The sequence below is a fragment of the Lissotriton helveticus genome, chromosome 10 (assembly GCF_964261635.1).
Source record: "Lissotriton helveticus chromosome 10, aLisHel1.1, whole genome shotgun sequence".
Lineage (NCBI taxonomy): Eukaryota > Metazoa > Chordata > Amphibia > Caudata > Salamandridae > Lissotriton > Lissotriton helveticus.
In genome coordinates, this window is record NC_136071.1 from 6,614,070 (window position 1) to 6,627,540 (window position 13,471).

The window sequence follows — 13,471 nt, forward strand, 5'->3', positions numbered from 1 at the left end:
TCCCTCCACGTTTCCTCACCTCACCACCCTCTTCCTTTCCTCCACGTTTCCTCTCCTCACCACCCTCTTCCTTCCCGCCTCTTTTCCTCTCCTCACCACCCTCTTCCTTTCCTCCACGTTTCCTCTCCTCACCACCCTCTTCCTTCCCTCCACGGTTCCTCACCACCCTCTTCCTTCCCTCCACGGTTTCTCACCACCCTCTTCCTTTCCTCCACGTTTCCTCTCTTCACCACCCTCTTCCTTCCCTCCATGTTTCCTCTCCTCACCACCCTCTTCCTTCCCGCCTCTTTTCCTCTCCTCACCACCCTCTTCCTTTCCTCCACGTTTCCTCTCCTCACCACCCTCTTCCTTCCCGCCTCTTTTCCTCTCCTCACCACCCTCTTCCTTCCCTCCACGTTTCCTCTCCTCACCACCCTCTTCCTTCCCGCCTCCTTTCCTCTCCTCAACACCCTCTTCCTTCCCTCCACGTTTCCTCTCCTCACCACCCTCTTCCTTCCCGCCTCCTTTCCTCTCCTCAACACCCTCTTCCTTCCCGCCACTTTTCCTCTCCTCACCACCCTCTACCTTCCCGCCACATTTACTTTCCTCACCACCCTCTACCTTCCCGCCACATTTACTTTCCTCACCACCCTCTTCCTTCCCTCCATGTTGCCTCTCCTCACACCACCCTCTTCCTTCCCTCCACGGTTCCTCACCACCCTCTTCCTTCCCTCCACGGTTTCTCACCACCCTCTTCCTTTCCTCCACGTTTCCTCTCTTCACCACCCTCTTCCTTCCCTCCATGTTTCCTCTCCTCACCACCCTCTTCCTTTCCGCCACGTTTCCTCTCCTCACCACCCTCTTCCTTCCCGCCTCTTTTCCTCTCCTCACCACCCTCTTCCTTCCCGCCTCTTTTCCTCTCCTCACCACCCTCTTCCTTCCCACCTCTTTTCCTCTCCTCACCACCCTCTTCCTTCCCTCCACGGTTCCTCACCTCACCAGCTCTCTACCTTCCCTCCACGGTTCCTCAACACCCTCTTCATTCCCTCCACGTTTCCTCACCTCACCAGCTCTCTACCTTCCCTCCGCAGGCATTGACCACGGGCAGATGACCTACGAGGGCCAGCACTGGCACGCCACGGACCGCTGCTTCAGCTGCTCCCGCTGCCGGAAGCCTCTCCTGGGGAAGCCCTTCTTGCCCAAGCAGGGTCAGATCTTCTGTTCTCGGGCCTGCAGCCTTGGCGAGGACCCCAATGGCTCAGACTCCTGTGACTCTGCCTTCCAGAGTGCCCGCTCAAGGGATGTCCGGAGGAGTAGCCGGCAGCAGAGGGTCCACACCCAGCCTCTGTCGAAGACCTCAGAAGACCGAGGTCCCTTAGGAACAGCCATGGGCTCCACCATGGCCCCTGCATTGAGGACTCTGCACGAAGCTCCAGACAGGACCAGCCCGGACATCGCAGGGCAGGGGACCCAGGACCTTGGAGAGATGCCAGACTGTGGACCCCACCCGGGGCGGAGCCCGCCTGTGCCCTACGAGGACTCCAGCGAGCTCTCGGACACCGGCTCGCAGAGCTCCCGGAGCACAGAACTGCGGTGTCACCCGGGCAGGGTCCAGTGGCCGGAGAGCCGGCCAGCACTGCCCCTACCGAGGGCCACCACCTCCCGGGGGACGTCCACCAGCCAGGAGCCGCCCATAGCAGGTGAGTCCATAGCGTGACCCCTGGGTGTGAGGGTGACTGTGAAGCTCTGGCCCTGGGGTGTGCCCTGAAAGTGTGGGGTGCGCTGTACAAGGAGCGATCTTGGAATATGAGTATTGTGAAATGCTTGTGACGTGGGAGTGTGAGTTTTTCTAACCCGCTCTGAGTGTTCATGGGTTCTCGTGTCACTTTTGGGGTGCACTGCATTTGTCCTGTTCTGCAGTCCATGCCTGCGTGCCTCTGAGGGCTTGGAAGACTTCGGATGTTTATCAAAAGGCGCTTTCTTAGATCGCAGGGGCACGAGCCCAAGTGAAGCCTCCGATGGCGCTGAAAGTCTGAGCGGAGCGCGCTCTTCACATGAGACCCCAGGTACTCAACCTGCACAGAATTCAAAACTTACCTCTCCTCAGACTTCAAACCAGCACTTAAAAGATGCAAGGCAAACATTCGATGAATTTAAAATTAGTGGTTTATTTATTTACAGACCCACTGGCTATATGCACATAATTAGAAGGAAGCAAATATATGAAGGAAAAGTCTACATACGGAGATTTGACTTTAAGAAATGACATCCTTACGTTTGTTACAAGTGTTTTTAGCTTTGGACAACCAAAGGGAATTAGAAGTTGAACAAACTCTGCTAGGGCCAACCCCCTTCCGCCCTGCTGGTCAGGCACCCAACCCCAGGGAATTAAGAGCAGAACAAACTCTGCCTGGGCCAACCCCCTTATGCACTGCTGGTCATGCACCCAACCCCAGGGAATTAAGAGCAGAACAAACTCTGCCTGGGCCAACCCCCTTCCGCCCTGCTGGCCAGGCACCCAACCCCAGGGAATTAGAAGCAGAACAAACTCTGCCAGGGAAACTCCCTTCCGCCCTGCTGGTCAGGCACCCAACCCCAGGGAATTAAGAGCAGAACAAACTCTGCCAGGGCCAACCCCCTTCCGCCCTGCTGGTCAGGCACCCAACCCCAGGGAATTAAGAGCAGAACAAACTCTGCCTGGGCCAACCCCCTTATGCACTGCTGGTCATGCACCCAACCCCAGGGAATTAAGAGCAGAACAAACTCTGCCTGGGCCAACCCCCTTCCGCCCTGCTGGCCAGGCACCCAACCCCAGGGAATTAGAAGCAGAACAAACTCTGCCAGGGAAACTCCCTTCCGCCCTGCTGGTCAGGCACCCAACCCCAGGGAATTAAGAGCAGAACAAACTCTGCCAGGGCCAACCCCCTTATGCACTGCTGGTCTGGCACCCAACCCCAGGGAATTAAGAGCAGAACAAACTCTGCCAGGGCCAACCCCCTTATGCACTGCTGGTCTGGCACCCAACCCCAGGGAATTAAGAGCAGAACAAACCGTGCCAGGGCCAACCCCCTTATGCACTGCTGGTCTGGCACCCAACCCCAGGAAATTAAGAGCAGAACACACTCTGCCAGGGCCAACCCCCTTATGCACTGCTGGTCTGGCACCCAACCCCAGGGAATTAAGAGCAGAACAAACCCTGCCAGGGCCAACCCCCTTATGCACTGCTGGTCTGGCACCCAACCCCAGGAAATTAAGAGCAGAACAAACTCTGCCAGGGCCAACCCCCTTCTGCACTGCTGGTCAGGCACCCAACCCCTACAATCATCTTTTGGTATAAAGTTTTTTAAATCCTGCAACTACACCGACATGGAACGGCTCCTTGCCACCCTAGACATGGATGATCTCACAGTGACGGTGTTCCCGTGGTGGATCGGTCTGTGCGGCTCCCGCTTCGTCCTTTGACGGTGTGCACTTACCTGTAGATTATACACTCCCCTGAAAGCCGCGGTCTCGGTGGGTCCTGTTGATCTCGCTGGGGTTTCCTGGGTGGTCCTCGCTTCTTGCTCCTGCTGCCTCCGGGCTTTCTTCTACTTGTGCTTTGTGGCTCTGGCCGGGTGGGGGCCGGTGTCCTCCGGTTCTGGGCTCTCGCCGATGGGCTGTCAAGCTGGCCGCCTGCACCCCTCGTGGCAGTCAAGGACAGGATAGTCTACATCAACCTAGGCATGATGGGCTGGCCTTCACCTGCCTCCACGTCATGACCCTCATGCACCTGCCCGGTGTCACCTGGCCGTCAGTCATACTGCACGTGAACCATGGAGACACAGGTCTGCCCGAAGCCTGAGGGCTCAAGCGGTTGAAGCCACCTCCCTGTCCTTCACCTAGGGTTTGCTTTTATTGTTCAAGGATGATTAGACCGAGGGACGGAGTGGTGTGGCTCACTGGTTAGAGGCGGCAGACCCGGAAGCAGAGGATGGCCCGGGACCAGGGTTCAATTCCCGACGCGGCAGGGTCGAGGACCAGGGTCAGCGGACTCGATAATTCTCGCCTCGGTGCCTACTCTAACCAGGGATCACACTCGGCAACTCTGGGCATTAGCTTGCCTCATCTCTACAACGGCCCCCCACAGACGCCCGGGATGCCTGGTTTCACCTTGGAGATACCCAGTAGGGACCATCTCACAGGGAAAACCAGGACGGGATCACCAGCGGTCTACAGCGCCACGACGCCTCAGGGCAGCAGAGCGCTTTACAAGACACATACATTTACAGGGACCCAACGCTGAGGCAGGTGTCTCAGGGTCTAAGTGTCACTGAAAGCAAAGCTTACGGACTCCACGCCAGCCCCCTAATGCTACACCCCGTGTGACACCGAGGCTACGGTAGACTCTGTGGTGCACAGTTGTGTCGATGGAACCACTCGCACCCTCCACTGAGGTTCACACAATTATTATAAACGCGCCTTCTCTATAGTAACCGGTGCAGATGCAATGTGTGATTTGCGTCCATTGCACGTCTAGACTTGAGATTTTTTTACAGTGAGTAAGTGTGTTCTATGTACAGTTGTTATGGGAGGAAGAATTTATTCCCAGGGCTTTGCTTAAATATTCTCTTGTGAAGAGTTGTACAATTCCCAGATCCATGTCCTAATAAGTAGCCCGCAGGTCATGGCCCTTTAGAAACAGTTTCATTGCCCTCCTCATTTTGGGTGGACAAGTGTTACTGCTCTTAAACAAATCCTTTAAACACTAAAGTAACACCCTCTCTTTTACCGGGATGTTAAAAAGTTCATGCGCATCACCTCACTTCTATGAAGCGAATAACTATTCTCTAATCTGCATTTTGTGGGAGTAACAGCCTTAAGTTTTACATTATTTGTGGCCACTTAAATAAGGATTTATTGTTGCCGAGACGCGTGACTTGCGTTTTCTTAATATAAATAGTCTCTTGATCGAACAATTAGAATCGAAGCCAAAAATTTTCTTTGAGGTTCAACAGCAGTTTGATTAAATATTGGCAAGTCATCAGCAAACAATCAGTTCACTGAGACCTCATTAATTTGTGGTGGGGTGGAGGTAGGTAGCTGGAGAGTGCCCGGCTGATAGCGAATAAGAAAGAGAACAGCAGCGCAGCGAGTACGCAGCCCTGTTTTACTCCGTTAGGGTCTGCGATCCTTGTAATCCTCACCACCCGTTTCCACCTGGGTCCGCACTTTAGTGTAAAACGCCGCCAGCAGATATAAGACGTCATTTGATTGGACCGTAGGAGTCTGCTGTCCCCTCCTCGCAGGCAGACTTGAAAAAAATATAGCACGTGCCTGAATCAGCGGCTTCATTCGTGATCTACTTTAACCCATTGCCTGCGGGGCTGATTCCCTCGCTGTGCTGGGGAGGGGGGGTGCGCACAGCGCCCCGGTGCTCGTGACGACCTCAGCTCGTCCAGCAGAACGGTGGAGCTGTGCTACACACGTTTCCTCAGAATGTTCAGCACAGCGGGGGAGATAGCCCCGCGTGCGAGCGTTGCGGCCGTCATGAGCACACGGCCACCGTGGCTCATGACGAGCTAAGCTCGTCATGAGCATGGGAGAGGTTAATGCACAAATGTGGTGGACGGTGGAGTGTCTCGGCCCCAGCCCGACCTGTTCTTTTGAAGTCACCTGTGCCCCTCTGATGGATACTCTATCTGCAGATTGCTCACCTTAGAATCCTCCCAGGAACTAGACTGGATCTGCAAAGCTTTCACCTGCAATGCTTCTGCTCGCAGCTAGGTGGCGCCGTTAACTCCATCCTGCCCAGAGGGGGCGGAGCCGCATATTCATTTATTCCATTAGTTTTATTTTACCCCAGTCATATCTACCCGTGCCTGTACCCAAGCTACTCTTTTTTTAATATTTTTCAGTAGCTTTTTGAACTCTTTCCATTGTGTTTCATTCCACTCCTCAGCTGTGTGAGGATTGGGTCTCAGCAACTTCTAAGAACTTGGCCAACTTTCTACACTTTATTCTTAAGTTCTGTTTCATACCCTATCTCTTGGACTAATTGGTAGCTAAAATTTACACTTCAGCAATACTTGAGATTTTTTATTTAAATTTAACCAATATCTCCCGATCACCTCTACCAAATATACTTTATTTCAAGCTGTTTCAAGTATAGTGACTAGTTAATCTTATCGTCATTAACAGCAATCCCTCTCCTTAGCTGTTCGATACGAGGTATCGATGCGGTTTTACTATGAACTTAATCGACAGAGGATCGCTGACGTCCCCTTATAAACCTTAAGAGGTTGATCCATAATTAAGGCTCCCTGTTTTATGGTATTTATGTTTTTTAACATTTCCATCTATATTTAGCCATATTTACTTTTTGTCAGTATTTATCCATATTTATTTTGTGTTTTAATATGGTATTTCCACATTTATTTAACTAATAAATGTGTGCTCAGACTTTGACGTATTTTTGCAAATTAAGCAGCCAAATATAACAGAACTGTACACCCACAGGTAAATATTGGCATTCTACTACAAATATGTCGTTATTTAATGAAACCTCATCCTGTTTGTTACCTTGTCGCGCCATCTTTCTGCTCAGCTGTCGGCCTGGGATTAATGAAAGACAGTATGGAAAGGCACTCAAAAGAAGTCAAATTTTCAGTATTTTTCCATTTTTAGACCTAAATGGAGACAGGAAGCATATTGTTTTCGGTCTGTATTTATCTGTAAAAAACGGAAAACTAGGAGCCCTGTCCAAAATTAGTAGATATCCAGAAACCTATTCATATATCGACAGAGTGGCCTTATCATGGCTAGAGAGTTTCGTCACTGGCCGCTCACAAAGTGTTCGATTAGGCTCCCACTTTTCCATCTTAAGGGAGCTCACCAAGGGGGTTCCACAGGGCTCATGCTTAAGCCCCACAGTGTTTAATGTGTATGTGGGCCCCTTGGCTGGTATTGTGAGGGAATATGGGTTCACACCAATATCCTACGCTGACGACACCCAGCTTCTGTTCCCCTTCCAGACCTTGACACCAGCAGTCAAAAGCTCCGTTGCTGCAGGAATGAGAGCGATAGCCGGATGGATGACCTCCAATTGCCTGCAGTGCAATGTGGGCAAGACGGAGGTCATGCTCTTGGGAGATGCCCCGCTCCTCTGGTCACCTGAGTGGTGGCCTCCTGATTTAGGCCCTGCCCCTTGTCCAAAGGAGACAGTGAAAAATCTTGGGGTCAAGCTCGATCGATCCTTGATACTTAAAGATCATGCTACCCAGGTAACAGGATCTTGTCTGAGGGTCATTGGACTATTGAGGAGGATATTTCCCTACTTAGCAGATAGCCACAGAAAAACATTAGTACAGACATTGGTAATCAGCAGGCTTGATTACTGTAATGGCTTGCTCATTTCGGCCAATGAAGAACAGCTGGGGGGGCTACAAGTAGCACAGAACACAGCTGCCAGGCTGATTCTGAATGTCCCAGCCAGATCTCCATCTCGCCCTTTGTTAAACAAGTTACACTGGCTACCCATTCGCCAGAGGGTGACATTTAAGATCTGTTGCATTATTCATAAATGCCTGTTTGGAGTTGGCCCCAGATATCTATCCGAAATATTCAGACTCTATGAACCAGGTCGCTCTTTGCGCTCTAAGAGTCAAGCTCTGCTCCAAGTACCGAGGATCAAAAAGGAGAGACGGGGAGGCCGAGCTCTATCTTATAAAGGCCCTGTTCTTTGGAACTCCCTGCCCCTCAGCCTTAGGCTAAATTCCAGTTTGACTGCATTTAGGAAATGCCTAAAGACTCATTTTTTTCTGACCTGGTAGTTTTTCCAGTATTTCTGCCTGTGTATCCTTGTTTAGTTCAGCTTATGGTAAGAACGTAAGCGCGGAGATACCCCTTCAGGGGTCGAATTCCTGCGCTATATAAGAAACTAAATAAATAAATAAATATATAATCTGGTGGGGAGTAAATTTACTTTTAGTAAAAGCTTTGCTTGCTGATTGATTGCCTCGAAATTGGCAAGTTAGCATAATAAACCCAGTTTCTAAACAGGCATTGCCAAAACCAATAGGTCTCGCCTATGCCAGAGCTATTGAATTGGCCAATGTGTTTTAGCAATGGGGTACCCCAGAATGGCTACTGGTCAGCATGGCTAAAGGTTTGTGGCGTAAAGGAGCAGGCGTGGAGTGTCGTAGAGTGGTATAAAGTGTCGAAAAGTAAAGTAGAGTGGCGTGAAGTACAGTGGAATAGAGTGGAGTAGTGTTGTGGTGTAGAGTATGCATCATGTGATCGCGCACTGCTATTACAGACAACACTTTCAACTTCAAGGACCTTTACATTTGCACAGACATACAGTTTTACTTCTAAAAACGATACAGTGCACAGATGTTAATGTATGGAAAAGGCATTACTTAGTGTATTCATTTGTTTTGATCGTATTAAAATATTTCTTTCCACCACACTTCAAAATTTCAAAACAATGTGCTTCGTTTGTGCTTTCAAAATTCTGAAATATTTGCACAGTTCCTTTGCAGACATTTACATTTAGTTGTATGCTAGAAAATGCTGTTCCTTTCACACCCTTAGATTGTCCGATAAATCCTCTCACTTTGAAGTTAGAGAAAGAAAAGTAAACACCAAGCTCCCTCGGAAGACAGCGTCAGACATTTGACCTCTGTCTTTGAACGCACAGCAAATGTGACAAAGAACCACATTTAAAGGCCTCTTTACAGATAGCGTGCACGCATGGAAGAATACAAGGAGCAGGTCCGAGAGGTGGTAGACAGCCGGTGCTCCACGGGAGGGACGAAGACCCGCTAGACAGTGTAAAACAGATAAAGGCAGCAAATAGAAAGCAAGTAATGTGAGTTACAAGCCACCAAGCCAATGGTAAGCAAAGGGTGGGATGCAATCCCAGGGAGGCTTTACGATTGTCCCCAGGACGTTTTTAGGCTTGAACCTAAAAACGGTCTCAAACTAGCCCGACCACAGTTCTCTTTTATAGAATAGGTTGGGTCGGGATAGTAAGATAGTTAAGCGAGGGGGGTTATAGTTTTCTCTAAGAGAATAGATATAAGATAGGCAGATATAAGATGGTTGCATTGTGGCTCCGGGATCTTCACTCTTAGCCCCTTCACACATCTTATAATGGTGGCAAAACATGTATCCGGTTTTACATTCTGCTATAGAATACATTCTAGTATGTTTGAGTTTGGTGGGAAAATCTAGAATAGTTACCAAACTTATCAAAAATTGTGATTGTCTGCTTTAATTTTGGTACTTTTTGACATTTCAAAATCTTCTTTATCAAAGTGGCTAAACCTCCTTCCGGGCGCTCTACCTACCGGGGTTAGTGGGCTTCCGATGACCGTCCAATCCAGGAATGTGTGTCTTATTGAACTTCAAAGTTTCTTGTAAAAGAAAAATTCATTTGTTACCATGTACATTCCAAGAAACCCCACCCTCTGACCCTCTCCAGGGCTTGGCTTGGGGCCAGTCTTTAAGAGATGAAAACGATTCGATAAGTTCTTTGACACTCGATTCTCTTCCCAATTCGAGGTGAAGGATCTTCTCAGAACCTTCTCAGGGGTGCAGGAGACTTCTTAAACGATGTCTTTATTCTTCGGTAATCTTCGTTTTTCTTGCAATCACAAGTCAACCAAACCCTTCCGCCCTTTGCGACCAGCCACGCATCATATTTGGTCAGAAGACAGTGGGCCACTTCTTTATTCTTTTTCAACGTCACCTTCATTAAAAGACGTTTCCTGCTTATTCCATTTTTACTTATCTCTTAAATTTATTACTAAAGTTCAGATTGTTTTGGACTAAAAATCCCTCTTAGTGGCCAATTTTCCCTCAGAATCACACGCGGAACTAACTCTTTTGATGTGTGTGGGGAATATTTTGCTTAGAGAAGGAATTTTCTCTACGATAAATGTGTGTTTGGAATAAAGGCATCCTCTTTCTTAAATCCCTTCTCCTTGATCAGCCGGATCAATCATCTCATTTCTACACTTCGATGTGAGACTGCAAGATCTTCCTCCCTTGAGTGTCTCCAGGAGACTTCTGGAGGGAGTCTCTTGGATTGTGACCCAGCCTGAACTCCCCTTCACTGGTTATTAAATATGAAACTTGTCTCATCATGGAGGCAAGTTCTTCCACGAGAGATGTCTGCTGTCGACGCTCTCTTTGAGTGGACCCGGTTACCCGCTTTGAGGCGGAGGAGTGCGGAGGGCACAGTGGACTCCGCCTCCAGCAGTTTCCTCATGTTTCTGAAGAGGTGAAAGCAGACAGATTCCCTTTTAGATTTTACACCTATTCAGAAGGCAAGCAGTTAAGTTATTGATTACTGGATATACCTTTATCATTAAATATACAGAATAAACTACCTGTGACTGTTGGATGGCATTGTATAAGGCTACCCAGAATTTTGTGAGACCAGAGACGATGAGGCGTCTGCCCTGTGTGATGTCATAACCCGGTGGTTACTGATGCAAATCGTACGTCAGCTTTACAGGAGTACTTTATTCCGTATAATACTGGTTGCACAAGTGCACATATACTTCAAGTACAGATTGTTGCTATGCAAAACAGCACTTTTGTTTTTAACACCTCAGCGTTTGTGGTTAGACAGGGTGCGTCTGTTGTTACTATCGCACACTTCGTCTGCTCCAGGAAACACCAGGTTTTAGTTCCACCGAGCCACTGCCAGAATGTAGGTCGGATCGCGCCTTCTTTACAGAACACAAAGGTCTGTTATGACCGGGAGGTCATAAGTGAAAATTTTACTTATTATTTTCCAGTCTGTTTTTGTTACTTCTAATACCTCTTTGCTTCTAATATTTAGTTATCCTCATTTTTGTTTCTACGTCTGCCCTTGCATTTATTGTCTTTTTCCTTTTCTTTTGCCCTTTTTGTCCATTCGTCCTTCTTTGCAGGGTGCTTTTTAAAGCTCTTCTGTCGTTCATGGTTAAACGGTTGTGCTTTATATGCACTTTAATGGACCTTGGGTTGGCTTTCTTCAGCCGTTGCCCTTTTTTGCCATCAACCCACAGGAGCATTTTGGCTTTCCAGTGCTGTTGTTGGCCGTTCAGGTGTGTCCTTCCGCTTCAATTGGCGTGCATGAGGGACTATTTTACATCTGAAATGGGTTGGAGACAGACCAGTACCTCAAGGGAGTGCGCGCTGAGAGTGTCTCGTAGTCGATACCACAGAAAAGAAAGAAAAGGAGCCCTTTCCTTCTGCAGTGTGTTTTCACTGGTGTTTTGTCTGCACTTTGTTGCTGTAGTGTAGGCTATAACACGGCTGCACGTGCCCCGTTGCGTGACCATTGGCTTTGCCACGTCTTTTTTTGCTTTCGTGTTTTTGCTACATTTAATGTTTTAATTTCCTTCTTTTGCCATCTTTTTCTCCTCTTAATGTGGAGATGCCCATTTTAAGGTATGATTTAAATTGTGCATTTAAAAACTATGAGCCTGATGAAGCTACATTTTGAGAAGTGTCTCGTTAGAAGTGTTAAATGATCAAGTGACGTTTCGAGTGGTTGTGTGACCTGAAGCCAGCAGGAAGGCGCGCGTAATTGTGAGATCAGGGGCGGGGGCTTTCCACACTCCCTCTGATGCCAGAACCTCTAGTAGGAACCACTGGGTGTAAAAAGATTCTATGTCCCGATGGACCTGGATTGGACATCTAATACAGTGATGTCACTTCCTGGGGGCATCCCTTACCTCTGTCACTCCATCTAGCCTTCAGCGACCTCCGGGAAATTGAACTACCCGCCATTTTGGTCAAGGCGCGGTCTAGTTGTTAACTCTGGGGCCTTTTAAACTGGACGCTGCGCGAGCGTGCCGTAGACGCCCCTAAGGTAAACCCGTCTGCGCCCGTCAGCGTCCCGGAAAAGCCTTTGAAACTGTATGAATCTCTCAGTTTGCTAAAGTTGACCCCTTATGCTCTCTCCCCTACACTTGAAAGGGGACACACCCTCGATCAGATTTTTTTCAACGGATAAGATTGAAATGGATCCGCCTTGCCCTATTATCCGGTCAGACCACTGCATACTTACTTTTAGACTATGCAAGAAATCCCCTCAGCCTCAAACTCCATGTACGCCACGCGCCATGAGCTTCAGACCTTTCAATCAGATGACTCCGGAAGCACTAGCGAGAGCACTTAAAACTCACCCTATCTCTTTTAGTGGCCACCTAATGAACGATGTATGTACATTAGAAAGTTGGCGCGAGTCTCGTGCGAATGAGCTCGCCCCCCTAAGACCCGAACAGCAAATGGCTGCAGAGCCGCAGCCCCATGGTTCACTCAGATCCTTAGGAAAAGCAGAAGTACCTGCAAACATCTTGAGAGAATTAAGAGGAAGAATTTAAACTCCTCGGATAAATTGGCGTATCAAGTGGCATTAAGTAGATCAATCCCCCGATCTACTATTCTTAACAGAAACATGGCTAACGAATGATTCCTCGGCCATTTTGACTTTGACTCTACCTCCTGGCTATTTGATACATACCCAGAACAGAGCCAAGAAAAGAGGGGGCGGACTAGCAGTGATTTTTAAATCTATCTATTCCTGCTCTTTTTCTCCCATTAACATAGTTAACTGTGAATGCGCCCTTTTTAAGATAAAGGTCTCAGATATCTTTACAGGGCTCCTGATCTATCGCCCCCCGGGCCCCGCAAGCGCCTTCCAGGAATCTCTGGTCTCTACTATTTCTACGCTAGCGCTACAGTCTGCGAATTTCAGCATACTCGGGGATCTGAATCTCCATCTTGAGTGCTGCGAATCCCCTGCTGTACGAGAGCTTCTGGGCGATCTTGAGGCCTGTCAACTCATTCAGATAGTCAAAGGGCCATCTCATTTGGCTGGCCATCTGCTTGACCCGGTATATTCAAACATTCCTGGTATCTCGGCCTCTATTCCCAGTCCCCTAAGTTGGTCGGATCATTTCCTAGTTCAAATTCTTATTAAGATCCCAGTCAGTTCCAGGAAACAGCCCCTTCCACCTCTTTGGAGGCGCCCATTGCACAAACTAGATGGTGCTTCGTTCGAGACTAGACTAAAAAATTCCCGCCCAGATTGGCCAGAGGATCTGGAGGAAGCTGACACAGTATACAGAGAGTGGGTTAATTCGTCACTTGACTACCTCATCCCCAAGAAACTGTCCAGGCCCAAGCGCGAGCAATCCCACCCCTGGCACTCTGTGGCATTGGCTGATCAGAAAAAGCAATGCAAGCTACTAGGGCGTACCTGGAGGCGCTCCTATGACCCTTTGGCGAAAGCCAACTTCAGATCGGCTACCAAAGCTTATCACAAACTCATAAAGAAAGTCAAGGCTAATTATTATACTGAACTGATCAGTTCTAGCACAAACCGATCCAAAACCATCTTCTCTCTAGTGAAGGATATGGCTAAGTCACCGGAGGGACTTAACTGTACAATAACATCTGACCGGCAATGTGAAGAGATTGCTGGCTTCTTCGTCAGTAAAGTCCAAGGGAT

The 13,471-nt window shown here is 48.7% G+C and overlaps 1 protein-coding gene across 1 annotated transcript in view; it reads left to right on the plus strand.

Moving 5' to 3' along the window:
- PRICKLE3 (prickle planar cell polarity protein 3) overlaps positions 1-13,471 on the plus strand; it is a 192,866-nt gene that overhangs the window by 158,223 nt on the left and 21,172 nt on the right. Inside the window, exon 8 of the mRNA XM_078664522.1 lies at positions 1,071-1,679. Within this exon, the coding sequence (XP_078520648.1) occupies positions 1,071-1,679 (609 nt within the window). The remainder of the gene's footprint in view (positions 1-1,070; positions 1,680-13,471) is intronic.